The 19,738-nt window shown below is 36.3% G+C and overlaps 1 protein-coding gene across 1 annotated transcript in view; it reads right to left on the bottom strand.

The window, feature by feature from the left end:
- The window catches only part of LOC148952355 (non-selective voltage-gated ion channel VDAC2-like), a 50,931-nt gene that overhangs the window by 19,219 nt on the left and 11,974 nt on the right, over positions 1-19,738 (bottom strand). Inside the window, exon 2 of the mRNA XM_089089827.1 lies at positions 71-269. Within this exon, the coding sequence (XP_088945953.1) occupies positions 71-269 (199 nt within the window). The remainder of the gene's footprint in view (positions 1-70; positions 270-19,738) is intronic.

The following is a 19,738-nucleotide window of genomic DNA, read 5'->3' on the forward strand; positions in this document are numbered from 1 at the left end:
AAAAACTTATGCACAACTTTGTCAAACTTAATTGAATTCAGTCCACAATAATTCAATACAGATTACATACCATACTCCTTGACTTTGTACTTTGTCTCCAGTGCTCCAACTACTTTTCCAGTATCTGTGCTATTGCTGCCAGAAGTTGTGAATTCCATTCCAGAAGCAGTTCTAGTTTTGCATTCTAGCTTCACAAGGCCAAAATGATAACCTTTACCAAAAACATCTCTTGAAGATTTACCAAGATCAGCATAGACAGGTGGAGACATCTAAAAAAAAGTAATGTTTTAACTTATGGTCTTTAAATCATACCATTGACAGTTGCTCCTATCATTGGTATTTCCAATTGAGATTTTTGTATGTTGGAAAACATTTGTCAAAGGAAGCTCAAATTAACTCAAGAACCCAAGCAATAGAAATCTGGTGCTTTTGAACACATACCTGGCGTACAAAAGTTAATAGGAAATACTCGATAGCTCTAAAGAAGCAATGAAAAATTACATGAGGTGAAAAGTTATACAAATATATTTAGATAATATTTCTACAGGATATTCTATCTTGATTCATTTGTTGCAAAATCCTTCAATAACAAAGCAGCATCAATGAAGTCTGCAATTGGTAGCTCTGTGAAACCATTCTTGATAATGAATGGCAAGCTTTAAAAGATAATATACATACATAATATCTACTTCCTTAAGCAGATTTTAAAAATGTAAATCTATTAAGTATTTAGTTACATAGCCAGAACAGTTACCATACAAATTTTGCATCATACTCTCAGATACAACATGTCGAAGAACTTAGTAACAGAGGATTCAGCAATACAACAATCATATCAAACTTCATACTTTTAAAGGATAGTAATGGATGTGTATTTTTTTTCAGGAGATGATAAAGTAACAAAACTAATCATACTACAACAAAAGCAGTACTTTTGGTGTTTTTATGCTGCACAATAGCTTCGGCCCACAAAAAGCCAAAATATTATCTCACAACTTAGCAAGTGCTTTTTTTTAGCCCTAAATTTTCTGATTTTTTATTTGAGCTTCTTCATATCAGAAGAATAGGTAGGCATTGAGCCACAGAGTTCCCTTCTATTTAAAAGGTATGGGAAAATACATTTGGTTAAATAGGAAGACAAAACTCTACTGTACTTAAAAAATACGAATTGAAAATTCTAGGATAAAAAAAAGAACAACGAATTGTTGGATATTTTCAGTCGGAGGAGTAGAAATAGGCTAGAATGTTAATGTTAAGAAGAATAAGTTACTTGAATTAGAAATAATAGAAGATGAGGAAGTAACATTAGGTAATAAGGAAATTCAGTAAGTGGATTCAGTTATCTAGCTGCAATTACTGTGGTAGCATCAGTAGTAAGGATGGCAGATATAGTGAAAATGCAAAAAAAGTAGAATAGCCAAGAAAAATGGTATTTGCTGTGTATGGCATATCCATACGCCACAGGGGATAAGGGAGGGGGAGTACCCCAATCTGAAAAAAAAAATAACCAAAAATCCAAAAAAAAAATTTAAGACACCAAAGTTATAGAAAATTCTTATGGAAACCCCCTTAAAGTCAGATATATTAGCTTTAACTTATGCATTAAGAAAATATTAGTTATGTTCTTTGCTGTGAGGGAAATCCTATTGCTGCAAAAGTTGAGCACTGTAAAACCCATTAATGAAGAATAGACCTACATTTGTGGTTCCCTCTTCTCTTTTGTATGCACCCCTCCTTCCTCTGACCTACTTAATCACTTTGGGTTCTAAAATAGAGGACATTTTCTTCACACAAGGGAAAAATAACCATAAGCTGCAGGGGGATTTACAGAAGTCCTCTTTGAAGTATGTAATTTAGGTTTATTTTCCCTTGTAATGGCTTATCTTTGCAGGTAGGTCAACTGGTTGCACAAAATTCCTTGGGGACTTGTAAAATGCCAGGAATGAATCTGTATGCCCTACTCTTCAAAACTCTGAATTATCCTCCTTTAAGATTTCTGTAGCGATTTTTATAACATAGTCATATAAATGGAAGATGTTCATAGGATATTGAAAAAAAAAATCCCGTCCAAGAAATACACTGTATTGTTTAAGTGACTTTAGCCTTAGTCAAAAATCACATTCCAAGGGCAGCATTTATGACTTCACAAGAGGCAGGATAGCAAGCATATTTGATTTAAACCCATCTCACATTACATGTATCTAGTTTGTATTTTACCTTTCTAATGGAATCTAGGCTTCAGGTTTCATTCATGCTCCACAAACCTCTTAGCCAGTTTAGACAATTCTTAGAGTCAAATTTTTAACTTGATTTGGCTATGAATCAAATTTTTTGAAAGCATCTTTCATTGTAAGTACAATCTTCACAAATTGGAAACATCCCAGATTCTAGAAAATATTTTTTTGGATTCCTAGCCAGGGGTTTAACCTTACCAAGTGGTTGGCTTTTGTACATCATTTCTTATGGTATAGCATTTATATTAAAGTTATATCTAATGACATCAGAAAGTATGATTTAAGTATTGATTTAAGGATGAGTAGTAAGATTTTTTTAGGTAGTAGCATAACACTAGGTAGTAGCCTAGCACATACCCTGGACCTGTTTAGTTTCATTTCCTGATTTAGTTGAATATATTACGTCCATCAAGGCTAAGCAAAAACACATAAGCCCAATTAATAGCCATGATAGGCGTGCTGCCTGTTCTACAGAATTGGATGAGGCGTCCTCTACCATAGAGTGTGACATTGTGAGAAGTGGATTCGTGATGATTGTCTAGACCTGTGCCCTGGAGAATATAAATTGTTGAGAAAGATGATGCAATCACTTACTTGTTCCTGGTCATGTCCATCCTGCAAAGTTAGCCATCCCCTCCCCTTAAGTGAGCAGGCTATGATAGCAAAAATAGCTTCTGTTATGGATACTTCCTTAAAATCTTTCAGGGAAGATCTCAAGATGGTGTTTTCCACCACTAGTCAGTTGACCCAAACACTACCAACTTCTTTGGTCCAGCAGCCTCAATAGAAAATTGCTCTTCTCAGTAAGAAAATCTCAACAACCTCTATCTGTGAGCAGCAGCTTGGACACTTGAGTTCAACCCATACAAATACAAAGTCCTTCATCTTGGTCCAAACAATCCCTGCCATAGTTATCACATGGATGACTCTGCAGGTGCCAATATGCATATTCAGAGTACTGAGGAAGAGCATGATCTTGGGGTATTGATTGACAATAAGCTTAAATTTCATAGTCACTGTCGAAACCAAGCAGCTAAGGAAAACAAGGTCCTTGGTTTGATCAAGCGTTCAGTAAAAAGTTGCCAACCAAGGGTTATCAAGAAGCTTTACACAGCCCTTGTTTGTCCCCATCTTGAATTTGGCATGTTGGCTGCCAACCAGTGTTTCCATTCTAGGGATTCTAGGCAGTCTCTATAGAAAATTGCTCTTCTCAGCAAGAAAATCTCAACAACCTTTATCTGTGGGCACCAACCTGGACACTTGAGTTCAACCCATGCAAATGCAAAGTCCTTCATCTTGATCCAAACAATCCCTGCCATAGTTATCACATGATTGACTCTGCAGGTGCCAATATGCCAATTCAGAGTACTGAGGAAGAGTATTACCTTGGGGTATTAATTGACAATAAGCTTAAATTTCATAGTCACTGTCGAAACCAAGCAGCTAAGGCAAACAAGGTCCTTGGTTTGATCAAGCGTTCAGTAACAAGTTGCCAACCAAGGGTTATCAAGAAGCTTTACACAGCCCTTGTTTGTCCCCATCTTGAGTTTGGCATGTTGGCTGCCAACCAGTGTTTCCATTCTAGGGATTCTAGGCAGTCTCTATAGAAAATTGCTCTTCTCAGCAGGAAAATCTCAACAACCTTTATCTGTGGGCACCAACCTGGACACTTGAGTTCAACCCATACAAATACAAAGTCCTTCATCTTGGTCCAAACAATCCCTGCCATAGTTATCACATGGTTGACTCTGCAGGTGCCAATATGCCTATTCAGAGTACTGAGGAAGAGCATGATCTTGGGGTATTAATTGACAATAAGCTTAAATTTCATAGTCACTGTCAAAACCAAGCAGCTAAGGCAAACAAGGTCCTTGGTTTGATCAATCGTTCAGTAACAAGTTGCCAACCAAGGGTTATCAAGAAGCTTTACACAGCCCTTGTCCCCATCTTGAGTTTGGCATGTTGGCTGCCAACCAGTGTTTCCATTCTAGGGATTCTAGGCAGTCTCTATAGAAAATTGCTCTTCTCAGCAAGAAAATCTCAACAACCTTTATCTGTGGGCACCAACCTGGACACTTGAGTTCAACCCATACAAATACAAAGTCCTTCATCTTGGTCCAAACAATCCCTGCCATAGTTATCACATGGTTGACTCTGCAGGTGCCAATATGCCTATTCAGAGTGCCGAGGAAGAGCGTGATCTTGGGGTATTAATTGACAATAAGCTTAATTTCATAGTCACTGTTATAACCAAGCAGCTAAGGCAAACAAGGTTCTTGGTTTGATCAAGCGTTCAGTATCAAGTAGCCCACAAAGAGTTATCAAGAAGATTTACACAGCCCTTGTTTGTCCTCATCTTGAGTTTGGCATGTTGGTTGCCAACCAGTGTTTCCATTCTAGGGATTCTAGGCAGTCTCTATAGAAAATTGCTCTTCTCAGCAAGAAAATCTCAACAACCTTTATCTGTGGGCACCAACCTGGACACTTGAGTTCAACCCATACAAATACAAAGTCCTTCATCTTGGTCCAAACAATCCCTGCCATAGTTATCACATGGTTGACTCTGCAGGTGCCAATATGCCTATTCAGAGTGCTGAGAAAGAGCATGATCTTGGGGTATTAATTGACAATAAGCTTAAATTTCATAGTCACTGTCTGAACCAAGCAGCTAAGGCAAACAAGGTCCTTGGTTTGATCAAGCATTCAGTGACAAGTTGCCAACCAAGAGTTATCAAGAAACTTTACACAGCCCTTGTTTGTCCCCATCTTGAGTTTGGCATGTTGGTTGCCAACCAGTGTTTCCATTCTAGGGATTTTCCCCCTATAATAGGGATTTTTGAGGTCTGTTAGGGGCAAACTTTTTCATTTAGGGATTTGGGGATTTTTACAAGTCTCCTGGATTTTTTAGGGAATTTCTAGGGTTTTTTATCTAATTCTAGTGATTTTTCATGATATAGCGCATAGATTAATTCAATCGAATAAATCATACAGGAAGCTAACTAATAAAAAAAGGAAAATAATGGTCCATTACACCTCCCTATATGTGCCAAATTAGTATTTATGCAAATATACCATCTTTGAAACTTTCGATTTCGCAATATATCAGATATAGACCTCAGAGTGTTATCATCAAGATGTTAGAAGAACCTAATTAATCGCAAAATTGCAAATATGTTCTATACTTCCTATCTCACAACATTTGCTCACGTCAAATTTTTTCTTCATATTTAAGGTTTTTTACTCTTAACAATCCATCAGTTCCAAATTAGAATTTCTTCTCTTAAAACCTTTGAAAGAGGATTGGATATGAATAAAGCTTCAACATCTGCAAATAGTTCAGAAATGGAGTTGTCGAAAAAAAAGGTAGGTATACATTAAATATAATATTTTGAAAGAGAAAAGAAATTATTGAAAAAGAAAATAGGACTTAGTACATTTCATAGTAAGACTTGTAATGTTTCCTTCTAAATTTCTTCTTGATTTACATCTCATTAGCTGTAGGTACCCTCTTTTCTATTGCCATGTAAACCTTTGGACACTTTAGTGCAGAATGTATGTAGACCCCAAAATCCATCTGCCTTGTCTCTTTTGCACAAAATTACTTCCACCATAAGTTTCAAGCATATTTGAGGCCAGAGGAGGGAAATACGCCTCTGAAAATCATAATTCTCTTATCCTAAGGGCCCAAGGTACTTCTCCCATATAGGTTAAATGGGTTATAGTTTGATGACTGAAGTCGGTAGGGAGTAAGGGGGGTGTGGTATTTCCTCTGGGAATTATTTAATGGTTTTAGTTTTGACTTCTAATATCTAATCGATACTCCAATAATTCTCCAAATTCTCTTGTTTGTAATTGAAATGCCTAATAAGCACGTTTAACTTCATATTCTATAGAGGTTTCAAGCTCTTATCTGCAAAAAATGTTGATTTTGTATTTTTTGCCAGAAGAAAGATTACGGATGTTTGTTTTTTCCCCAGGGATGATCGTTTCGAACCAATAGTCCTAGAACATTGGGAGAGGGTTCATTTGAACAGAAATTAAAATATCTAGGTCTTTTTTTATGTGACAAAAAGAATTTGAGGGCAACCGGCCCCACTCACACATCCCTTTTTTCTCAAAAATCGTTTGATAAAATTTTTGAAATAGCCAATTGTTCAGCATGGTTGAAAGGTTCCAAAACTATATGCACATATAATCGGTACCAATCTATACTCTTTTTCTGGTTATCAGTTTTAATAAGCAGTACTAGGAGACCAAACTTCGCTTTGTGAGAGGGATTTTAGACATAAAATGACGTTCAGTGTACCTTGCCCCTTCCAAAGTGTATACCCCGAACACCCCGATTCACAGCAGTAAAACTTTTGTGTAATTTTTGCAGGTTTCCATCTAAAAGTGGGAAAACAACCCTAAAGTACAGTATAATTACTGGGACACCAGCAACAATTTTGAAAATGTTCTTTTTCATATTTTCATGGAAAGAATTTGTCCCACTCATCAGAAATTTTAATAAGCATTGGTCTTATTGTTTCGTTATTAAAAAAAAAAATCCCAAGAATTTTTTTTTCTCCCAATATATTTCCGTTTATTACTGACAATTAATTAAAAAAAAAAATTGTTTCCACAAAATAAGTTTTTCGAAAAAGTAAAGAACTCCATTAAACCAAAAATGAGCAAAAATAGAATTAAATAATCTACCAAGCATAATACTACCAAAAATCAGCGTCAATAAATAAATAAAACCCAAAACGAACATAAATTACAATAAATAATCGAGTCAAACTCAAAACGAGCAGAACATAACATGACTAGGGCTCAAAACCCCTATGCCTACTCAAAGCCAGAACATAATTTGCACTTTACTTAGAAAAAAATATTTTCACTTTAATAAATAGAAAATTATTAAGATTTTAAAGAACAACTATGAGCATATGTATATTAAACTGACAATGCACATTCATTTGTATTTTTTCAGTAGAGTACAAGTTATGTTCTGGCCTTGAGAAAGCATAGGGGTTGTGAGCCCTAATCATGTTAATTTCTGCTCATTTTGAGTTTGACTCGGTTATTTATTTTAATTTCTGTTTGTTTTGGGTTTGATTTATTTATTGATGCTGATGTGTGGTAGTTTCATGCTTGGTAGATTATTTGATTTGATTTTTGCTCATTCTAGGTTTATTAAAGCTCTTTACTTTCCTTGAAAAACCTATTTTGTGGAAAGTTTTTTTTTAATTAATTGTCAGTAATAAACGGAAATATTTTGAGAGAAAAACATTTTCTTTGGATCTTTTTTTATTAAAGAAACGATAAGACCCATGCTTATCAAAATTTGTGAAGGGCGAGACAAATTTTTTCAATAAAAATATAAAAAAGGTTATTTTCAAAATTGCTACTGGTGTCCAGTAATTACACTAGCTCAACTAGAGTTAAAATAAAATAGTTCTCATATTTGTTGGGGAAAAACTGCAGTTTTTCAAGAATTTTGTTCTATTCTCTGCATAAAGATGCAAAAAGGCATTTCTCAAAATTTCAAGGGTAATTTCGCTTGAGAAAAAACAAAACGCCAATACAAAAGTTTTTTCTACATCTAGGGGGGTAATTATACACCCTTCCCATTCCTGCGCCAGTATAGAACATGGTAAAGAAGCAAAATAACTATTCATTACACTGATAAATAGTATTATAATTCTAGTGATTTTTTGGTAGATTTAGTGATTTTCTTCAATAATCTAGTGATATGTATGATGATTCAGTGATTCTTTTCAATAATCTAATGATTTTTTTTCACCAGGTGGCAACCCAGAACGAACCTTCTAGGAGACGGCTCTAGGCGTTTATCCCCCTCCCCTTTGGAAATTAACATTTATTAAATTTGAGAAAAAATGTTCTGACATTTTCATTAACCTAAGCACAACTAAATATAGAAAAAAGTCAAGACAAAAATAATGCTTGAAAAAGTGACTGGTTGGATATCATTCATGCCAATCCTTTGTACCAATTCAAATAAAAACGAGGGTGTTGCAAAAATATTAATAAAGAAGAAATAAATAATGGCAAAAGTATTAATAACGAAGGAATAAATCATGGCAAAGAAAAAAAATACATAAAAATATGTTCATCTGGTCCTGAATCTGAGATCTGGCACCAGAATTTATAAATGAAAACTAAACTTAGCTAGTCGATAAATACAAAGCATTGTTTTAAACTTCTAAAGAAGATATTTTGGTACAAGCAAAAGGTCTTGAGTTGCAAAATATGTCGTCTTGAACAAATGCTATTAAAAGTCAGCATAATAATTTTTTACTTGTAACTTGGGAAGAGGCTAGACAATGGTGAAAATTTTAGAGAATTTCATATTAAGAATAACGATTTCTAGCGATATTCCACCAGCCTTGTAGGGATTTAAAAAAATTTGAAGTGGTATCACTGGTGCCAACCCGCACTTGAAGTGTGACATGGAGATACTTGAGAAGGTCCACCATAGAGCAACCAAGCTCCCTTTTGCCAAAAAACAAATCTCCTACAAGCAAAGACTAGAAAAGTTTGACCTGCCAACCCTAACGCACTGTAAAAAGAGAGGAGATGTCATCCTTGCATTTAAGAAGATGACCAGTGACACCATCAAGCCCTTTTATTATCACAGTGAATACACCAGAACACAAGGAAATCCCATAACTGCATCAAAAATACAGCAGAAAGCATGAGAAGTTCAACTTCTTCACCAATTGCGTTTTTGGTATTCACTGTGGTATTAACTCAGCAAATCTACCGTGATTGGAGCAGCAAGTCATTAAAAACACAGTGGGACAAACCAGCATCATCGAGCAGGGTCTATTAGGTGCCACCCACCCCCTGTAGCCTCCAAATATGCCTGGCCTCCAATACATCTACTGACACCCAACAAGGAAACCAAACTGTCCTGTGTATATAAAAATAGTGAGGATCCACTTATGAACTGGGATATGAAATTGTGTTAAATGTCCTGTTGTTATGAACTATGTTAACTGTCCTGTATATATGTAAATAGTGATAATCCACTCACAAACTGTGACATGAAGATTATTGAGTCAACGTTACCTGGTGACATCTACAGGTTCTTCAACCTTAGTTGCTAGAAGATGCAAATTAAGGTAATTTAAGGTAAAAGAACTGACATTAAGTGTGACATTTCAGCTCAGGTTAGTGATATTGCCAATTGGGTATCACAGATTGAAAATTCACTGCAATCAGTGTGCTCTGTTTCAACTGTTCAGGACCTAGAGGTCTCAATTGTCTCAAGTTCCTGTAGCCCAATTAACTGAAACTGATGTTTGTCAGATAGCATGTTCAGAGCGCCAGCGTTTCGAAAGACGTTTGAATATTATTGAATATTGAATCTCCACCAAGACAGATGATGCTGTTTTCCTGTATAATTATTTGTTACACACCTATGGAGTTGACAAGGATGCCCCCCCCCTCCCCAGCAAAAGTAAAAAGACTTTCTAGTAGCCGTCAGCCCTCTGGTAGCTGCACCCCTCCTCTTCTTTTCTCTGTGCCATCAACTGAATTTGGAAAGCAAATAATACAGAAATGCTTTGAAACAAAAGGATCAATCAGTTTCCATGGTGATAGTCCAAAGGAAGATTGAAAAAAGCACAGAGCTCTAGCTGAGGAGTAGAAATGCAGAAAAGCTAAGCTAATGGAGAGGCAGATTTGATAATTTGTAAGGGTGCTATCATTAAAAAAAAATTGCCAGTTGGAGCAATCTCTCAACTGTCTTGTAGTGATCATAATAAAGTTTGAATACATTTCTCTTGTTTCTTCTGCAAAAGCTTGCTCATCTGCTGTTTCTTCTTTGTTGTTTCATAGTGCTGTATCCAACAGCTTTACCAGTCCTTTGGTTCCTGCTTACTCTAGTCCTGCATCCTCTCGGATTCCTCCCTCACAAGGAATGAGGTTCCTTAGCTCTAATGTTGATAGCCTCCGTAATAAGCTTTCTGAACTTCAGGATCCTAATAAGCTTTCTCATGCATCTTCAGGATTGGAGCGCAGGTTTAAAACCCACCGTTTTTCAGAGCAACGCCGAAAGTATTCACGACCCCCCCCCCTTGTTCGTGTTCCATTCGACTTTCAGTCTTAGCCCCCTGCATACCCGATACAGAGCAGTATACAACAGGAATCCATCCCTCGAAACAATCCTCCGCCCCAAGTACTTACGCGTGCCCAGTCAGTCCAACCCCCACAATCACTTCACTCAATTCGGACCATCCCCAAACCCCCCCTCCCTCATATTCCTCCCAAAAATCCACTTCCTTTCGACTCCTTTCTTCTCTGCCCATTTAAAGAACACTCCCAGCTTGACTTATTCCCAGATCACCAGGAAACCTTTCTCCCTTCCCTTGCACTTTATCCCCCCTGGCTACCCTACCAGTATGACTGGTTTAAAAGTAAGCAGGCAGAATGATCCTCTTTTAACACCTCCATGCAGAGTTTCTAAAACTTCAAATAGTTACCGCTGTTTAGAATCTCCGCTAGTACCTGCTCAATTAAATGCAATCGTATTTGAAAAATATGGATTTGATCCCCCTGTCCCTTGTTCTCACTATCCAAGTTTAGCCCCCGCCAAGAATTCCACTAGAACCCCTGACCGCATCTGTGATATAAAAAAAGTAAAGTGTAAAAACGGTACCTTCACAAGTCGCTTTCGATTACCCAAACTTTTGTTGAGCAACGTTGAAAGCCTTAACTTTGAAAAACTCAATGAATTAGACACCCTTTCTAAAATATATAGTTTAGATGTAATCGCTATTAATGAAGTTCAAGCTCAAAATTTGCACATGTTAAAGATTAACAATTTTTCTCAATTTATTAAACTCAGACCAGAAAACCACCCTCTAGGTAAGAAAGGTGGCGGAATTCTCTTCTTTATCCGTAATGCTTGATCTCAAAGTGAAATCCCAAGTCCGAGTGTTAATCCCTTTGATGAAGTTATGTGGGTGTGTGTTCGAACTAAAGTCTTGCCACATCCTTTTAATTTAATTTTCCTTTGTTTTTTTTATTACTCCCCTAATCAGCGATCCGCTGACAAAATAAATTTTATTGAAAAATTACATGCAAGAGCTGACTTTGTACTATCAAAATACCCAAATGCAGGAATTTTCCTGACGGGTGACGCAAACGATATAAGACTTGATTCTACATGTAACGCTTTTAATTTAAAACAGGTCGTTAATGTCCCTACTACAAAAGGCAATACTACTCTTGATTTAATTTGCACTAATCTTAGTTTTACTAATCGAACTATGTGTGCACTAATCAAAGTTTTACAAACCCGTCTCCACTCTGCCCCCTCTAGGGGGTAGTTACCACTTTAGCCTTTTCCTATCTCCGCTGGCTAAAGTTAAACAGTCATTTTCTATAACTGAAACCGCTTATAGACCTCTCACTGACTCAGGACTTTTCAATGTTGGCTCCTGGATTACTACTTAAAATTGGTCCACTGTGTATCAAACAAATGACGTTGACTACATGGCTTTGTCCCTCCAAAATCTATTGAGGAGTAATTATGAATTCCACTTCCCTGAGACAAAACTGTGAACGTTCTATAGAGAAGCTTATGTTACTGAGTCTTTTAGAATACTTAAAAGAAAGAAAATCCATTCTTTCAAAGCAGGTCGCATTACTGAGGCTAATAGTCTAAGGAAGTTCCTAAAGAAAAAATTAAGAAATGCAGCTTCTAATTATTATAGTAATAAAGTCAAAGATCTATATTCTAACAAGCCCAAGCAATGGTAGAGAAAAATTAAAGAAATATGCGGAAAAAGTCCTTCCGAAATTGATTTTCATCTCCCTGAACCCCCTAATAACACTGCCAACGATCTGAACTTGTACCTTGCTTCCATCGTGCAAAGTCTCCCCCCTTTCAAGTCCAACTATTCCTCCCAATACTTCCTTCCCCTTTATTTCTCCCTCTGATGTTATAAATAAAATTCTTAAGCTTAGAAAATCAAGTATTTGTCCCTTGTACATCCCAGTTGACTTAATTAAAGCCTTTTCGGACAAAATTGCTGAGCCTTTATCAAATATTTTCAACCACATCACAAAATTTGGTAAATTCCCAAGTTGCTGGAAACAAGGTTTTATAACACCTGTCCCTAAAAAATGCGCCAGTCTGACTTTCGTCAACATTCGCCCCATTACGTTCACTTCTGTTTTTTCCAAACTTTATGAAGGTTTCCTCTGTGACTGGCTTAAGGATAAAATTTGTCCGCGTAGACACCCGGCAGTTTGGTAACTTAAAGAAAACTTCCACCACCCATTACCTTGTGCACTTAATGCATACCATCGTAAGTAACATTGAGAAACCAAATGTCTGGCTAAACCTTGTTTAAGTTGATTTCCGAAGAGCTTTTGTCCTGGTTGACAACACCACCTCAATTCGTTCGCTACTGGTTAACTTCGAGATTGATCCTCTCTTAATTAATATTGTTATATTGTTTCTTTCCAATAGATCACAAGTTGTTAAATACAAAAATATTTTCTCTAACCCCCTCCCTAAATATTGTGGAATTCCTCAAGGAACCTTATTGGGACCACTTTTATTTCTAGTCATGATTAACGATATTGGTAAGGACTTTCCCCAAAGGTGGAAATACGTGGATGACTTGTCAATCCTTGAAGTATGTAAAAGGAATATTAAGAGACCCCCTTGAAATTCTAACCCACATTTTGGATGAAGCTAAGAACCTAAATATGAAAGTAAATTCCACTAAATCAAATATAATGACGATAAATGTCTTGAAATCTGTTTCCGCCTTCCTTGACCCTATCCCCCCAGATATTTCTGTGTCTTCCTTTAAATTACTTGGGGTTACAATTTCCTCTAATTTAAAGTGGAATATCCATGTGAAAGATATTGTCGTAGAGCTAATGCATCCATGTCTCTCCTTAAGCTCTTGAATAAATTTAACGTCCCCCCCTCCCATTATTTAAGGATTTGTACCTCATTTGTCTGCCCGCATCTTGAATATGCTTGTCCAGTTTGGCATCCTGGCATCTCCCGTGATGAATCAGATAGAATTGAATCTATTCAAAAAAGAGCCCTAAGAAGTATTTTTAAAGAAACTTTGGTACCATATTCACTCCTTCTAAAAAAGGCCAAGCTGGATACTTTTGAGCACAGGAGAGGAAGGTTGTGCCTCCGTTTTGCAAAAAATGCAATAATAAATCCTTGCACGGAAAAAATTTTCCCCAATAGACACTCCCTATCCAGACATCGCCTGCAACGCACTGTTTCTGAGCCCGTCCCTATCTTGTCCCCCATCCGTTGTTTAACCTCCAGATATGAAAAAACCTTTGTCCCCTTCATTACTGATCAAATAAACCATTAGTTTTTTTGTTTTTTTTTTGTGTAATGGTGATACCCATGTTGGTGTCCGTTTGGCTCTTGCGTTCCCTCCCCTTTTTATATACTCTCTTAAAAACCTTTTTAAAATTATTTTTATCTCATATTTTTATTTGTGTTTTGTTTTAGTTTGTTTCTTTTTAACCTTCGAACATTTGACACTTTTGTTTTTTAGACAAATTATTGGATTTGCCTTTCTGTTATTATTTTTTTTGGCATTGTTCATCCATTTTTTTAGTTTTTGTGTTATTTATATTTCTTTTTTTATTATATGACCCCAAAATGCGAATTCGGCCCTTCGGGGCTTGTGATAGTCATTTTTTGAAATAAATATCTTATCTATTATCTATCTTATCTACCTTTTGTATGATATCAGAAGAAGTAGATGTTGCAGTAATTACAGAAGTTTCACCAAAAACACCTTGTCAGTCTTATCCAACTCTTTTCTAATCTGAATTCTCCACTGCCACAGAGTGTGCTTATATAAAAGAGATGGACTCATTCAATGGTTAGTCTAAATCAATTTAGTTCTCTGACTACTGATGGAATTCAGCCTGTGGGGATAAAATCAAACAATCTCAATTGTAGTGGGTGTTGTTTACAGAAGCCCCAGTTCTCCCTGTGTTTTGGACTCTGAATCTCATTTGGCTGTAATGCTATCTCATGTGACGTCCAATTTTGCCAACTATGATCTTGTCCTTTTGGGGGACTTTAACCTTCCTGAAATCCAAAGGATTGATGGATCTGGTTTTTGTAAAAGTGATTCTCCTTTTTTGTCTGCCATCTCTGATATTTCCCTCTGTCAAAAAATCTCACAACCAACTCGTTTCAGGGAAGCTCAAGTCTCCAACACTCTTGACCTGGTTATTCTCAGTGACTCTGACCTTCTGATCAAGAATGTAATAACCACACCTGTTGGTAATAGCAACCATACTATAGTAATTACTTTGGAGTTATGTCTGCCTACCAAACAACCTTCTTCTAAGCAACAAAAATATGTAAACTACAATTCAGACATTTTTAGACATCTCCTGCCCTCTCCCTGCCCAAGATCCTCCCTCCAAAAACTTACGAATTTACCTTAAAATTACACCCACTACCCCCTTTGAAATAAAAATTATCACTGCAATAAGAGTTGCAATTTTTAAATTGCTAAAATCAATGTTCTCTCTTAACATTAACCGTGATGGATCTCTGCTTATAGCTGTAGAAGATCAGAAATCAGCAGATACAATAATTAACCTTAAATCCCTTTTGAATATCCCAATTATTGCATCTAATTGGAACCCAAAACAATCACCAACAAAAATTGTAGTTTACAATGTTCCCCCAGAGATATCTACTCAGGAGTTAAAAGAAGGCCTCTCAGAGAGGGCTGGAAACACAATCCCAGTTGAGGATGTTACCCAACTTGGAAAACCTAATTCTACTGGCCTAAAAACTAGTAGATCCTTCTTATTCACACTAAAGGATAAAATTGATATCCCAGAAAAATTATTCCTATTTGGGCAAATCAAACCACACAAGGAATACAAACCTAAACCTATTCAGTGTCAGAAGTGTTTCAAACTGGGACACACGACAAACAAATGCAATGAAATTCTCCAAGAGTGCAGTAATTGTAAATCTTTCCATCCTAAAGAGCTGACAACTTGCAAAAACACCCAGCCTACATGCATCAATTGCAAAGGTCCACATGAATCTACAAATAAATCATTATGCCCTGCATACAAGAAAAGAGCTCTAACACTCCAAATATCAACAGAGAAGGCCATCCCATACCCCTTTGCAGCAATGGAAGCAAATGCTGCCCAACAATACCAAATAAAGCCTGTAATGAAACCAACCAAACCCCCCACGTCAACTGCCCCAAATGCATCAAGCACCCCATATAAAACAACATCTTCTAAGCCCCCTAGCTCAAATCCCTATCAGAAGGAATCACCAAGCCAGCAAGCCTCGTTTTCCAGTGAGATGAGGCCAGCCTGGCCCTCCCTCCCAAGAAGAAACAAACCAGAATCACTACCAGGAATCAATCCCTTAACCACCAAACAGGATGCACTACCAAAAATGCAATCCCCAAATATATACTTATTCATTCTAAACTGTAATGCAGTTCAGGCCATGAACATACATCAACTACAGAAAACAAAAATTATTGCAGAATTGGCAAAAATATACATCCCAGATGATATGCTCATTCAAGCAAAAAAAGATCTTGCTTTACTTTTAACAAAGCTGAACATTGATACACAGTCATATGAAGAATAAATCAACAACACAACATTTATCAATACTCCAATGGAATGTAAGATCACTCACAGAAAATAAGCTAAATGAACTAATATCATTTATGAATAATAATTCCATTAATATTGCTTGCCTCCAGGAAACTCATTTAACCCAAAATCAACAACTCAAGTCTCTGGGATACACTATCCTGAGAAAGGATAGATCTTCAGAGAGAAAAGGAGGTGGTGTAGCTTTATTAGTTAATAATAATATAAAATTTTGTGGCATCAATTTTCCAGATTTTGAAAATGATGTTGATGTAATTGGTATAAGTGTTTGGCTGAATAATTTAAAAACCTACATAATAAGCTTTTATAACCCTAATGGCCAAACTTCAGATGCCAAGGATTTCTTTAATTATATAAATAATTCTAATATGTTAAAAAACATCATTATTTGTGGTGATTTCAATGCCCACAGCCTTTTGTGGGGGAATAAACCAGCAAATAAAGCTGGTAAATTTATTGAGCATATGACTTCAAATAATAATGAATTAGCTGTTGCTACCCCTCCAAACCTAAATACATATTTTAACCCCAAAAGTGCCAAATTCTCCACAATTGACCTACAAATTGTGTCTTTAAATTTTTTGAACAAAATTTACATAAATAAAATTGATAGTCTGTGTACAGACCCCTTTGCTATAGTTTGCTCCCTAAATGAACCTGCTGAAACTTCATCTCATACCTCCAATTATATCAACGCTAAAGCAAATTGGTCTATTTTCCAAAATAAGCTAAATGATGAAATTACAAGTTTCACCCAAAGTTCATGCATTTCTAACACAACAGTTGACACACATGCTGAAGCCTTGACATCTTTACTAATAAATACAGCTAATCATGCTATCCCCAGGACAACACCTAAGAAAACATTCCCTAAACAAATTCCTAAAGCATGGTGGACAAATGAGTGCCTAAATAAATGGAAGATAAAAAAGGCAGCTAGGACAGAATTCATAAAAAAACCAACACCTACTACATATTTAAAAAAATTACAAGCAGAATCTAATCTAAAAAGGACTATAATAGATGCTAAATATAAATACTGGAATAATTTTGCAAATAATCTCTCCAGAGAAACGCATGAGCCAATTATACATAAAGTCATAAGCCACATATGTGGGAAAAAGACTTCTCCCAACCCACTCCTGTATGAGCTCATACATAATAATACCCATTATGACAATGATATTGAAAAGGCTAACCTATTTGCAACTCTTTTTGTTAATAAGCTAACATCAAACAATCAAAGAAATCTGTCCACAATTCCTATGAACCCTAGTTACCAACCACGCCCGGGATCCGAGTACATAACTAATCCATTTTCAATCCAGGAATTGAATAATGCAATACATCATATTAGGTCCAAAACTAGCAGCAGCTATGACAATATACACCCTACATGGATAAAGAATCTCACACCTTCATACAAACAAGAACTGCTAAATTGTTATAATCACGCTTGGGCATCCTCTAGGTTCCCCAATATATGGAAATGTTCGTCCCTCCTACCAATCCTAAAGAAAAATAAACCAAAAGATAACCCTGAGTCTTATAGGCCCATAATGATTACACCTGTGATGGGGAAAATAATGGAGAAAATGATTTATCACAGACTCCTCTGGTTTGTTGAGAAAAATAACATGATTCCACACACTCAAACTGGATTCAGGAAATACCACTCCTCAACAGATGCTTTCATTTTGCTAACAAATGCAATAAATGAATCTTTCTCAAAAAATAATATCCTAGTGGCAGCTTTCCTTGATTTTGAAGGAGCATATGACAATGTGAACCACCAAATCCTTTTAAATAAACTTGCAAACCTTGGAGTACCTCCCAAGCTAGTATCCTTTATTAAATCCTTCATAGAAGTGCGAAGTTTCATTGTTTGTGTTGGTTAAGCCTCTTCACCCCAAAAGACAATATCCAAAGGCCTAGCTCAGGGAGCAGTCCTCAGTTGCCTCCTATTTGCCCTATATCTCTGGGACATGAACCTACCCCACACGAATCTACAATATGCTGATGATCTGGTGCTATGGTCATCTGGCAACACCTTTCAGATAGCACAGTCAAATCTGCAAAAGTCACTTTTCCAGTTTGAAAAATTCTCTCAACATTCAGATTTACCCATTGCACCCACCAAGTCAAAAATAATCCAATTTCACAGGAAGCGAAACCATGTTAATGCAAAACTAACTCTAAATAAAACAACTATTCCAGAAGATAATAATATTAATTACCTAGGTCTCATGCTTGACCAAAAACTTAATTTCCACCTCCACATTTCAAACACAATAAAAAAATGTTATAGAAAAGCAAATATACTAAAAAGACTTCTTTCCACACCCTGGGGTTGTAAGGAGAAAACCTTACTCCAGTTTTATAAATCACATATAAGACCCCATATTGATTATGGGCTCATTGTATATGGTGCATGTGCAAAGACCCAGATGCAAAAAATTGAAACAACACAAAATGATATAATACGTCTCATATTTGGTCTTAGGAAACCCACAAGCACCAAGTTTCTGCTTATGGAGAGTGGATTAACAACAATAAAAGATAGACGTAGCTTTCTCTTGATAAAACATCTTACAAAAATTGAATCAAATAGCTCACACACATTACATAATTGGTTAAGAAATCCAGCCATGTATAGAGGTATTGCAGATGAGTATGCCAATATTCAAAAGAAGTTCCCTGTACCAGCAAAGTCTATTGCACCTACTTTCCCCCAATCCCCTCCATGGAATTGGTCATTTCCCATAATAAATACTGAATTTTCAAAATGGAATAAAGATTTAACCCCCATTGCTTTTGTTCAGAAAAAATTTGCAGAACTTAATACAATTACCTATAAAAATCACTTCCAAATGTTTGTTGATGGGTCAAAAATGAATGAGAAGGTTGCAAGTGGTGTTTTCCTTCCTCACCTGAAAATTGCAATGGGCGAGAGATTATTTAATAATTTATCTATAATGTCTGCTGAATTAAATGCCATAATCATGGCATTAGAACACCTTAAGCAAAACCAATCTTTGATTGAAAATTTGAATAATATTATCATCTATTCCGACTCTTTATCAAGCCTTGAGTTGCTGGCCTCAGCTCCTCAATATAAGTTGGACATTGACACTTATCATTGTCTCAGTATTATTGATAATCTTGCTTCAAGTGGTATAAACACTTACTTTCAGTACATTCCCAGCCACTCTGGCATAAGTGGTAATCATCAGGTTGATGAAATAGCAAAAAATGCTATAAATATTGACCAGCCAAGTGGGAGACCAATCCCAATTAGAGATATTTACCGATGGAGGCTATCAGATATTAATTTTAATAAGATTAATCCTATCCTTTCCCCCTTTCCCAATAAGTATCTTTCTAAAATTTATCATAGAATTTGTTCTGGAACAAATGGACTAAATTTCCTTGCATTCTCATATAAGCTTTCTAATTCAAGTGGCTCAATTCCCCTGTCCCCTCTTTGCAGGCATTGTAATATGAATAATGAAACAATTGACCATTGTCTATTTGAATGTAATATGCTGACGTCTGCACAACATACCTTGCTTTCTAAACTGTTAAAATACTTCAAACACCACAAAATCCCACTATCAGTCAAGAGCCTAGCCAACTATACCTGCACACAGAGCATAGAAATCGACATCTATCATCTTATATTTGAACTCCTAGAGTCGAAAGATCTGCTGAAAGATATCTGAATATATCTAATAAATATGAGGCAATCAAGCCAGTAGCTCTGTAGCCCACAGAGTGAAGCAGAAGGAAAAGGGCTAAATAGTTTTACTGAAAAGCCCGCCTGC

The sequence above is a fragment of the Artemia sp. Qi Xiang Cuo genome, chromosome 5 (assembly GCF_049724085.1).
Source record: "Artemia sp. Qi Xiang Cuo chromosome 5, ASM4972408v1, whole genome shotgun sequence".
NCBI classification, from domain to species: domain Eukaryota; kingdom Metazoa; phylum Arthropoda; class Branchiopoda; order Anostraca; family Artemiidae; genus Artemia; species Artemia sp. Qi Xiang Cuo.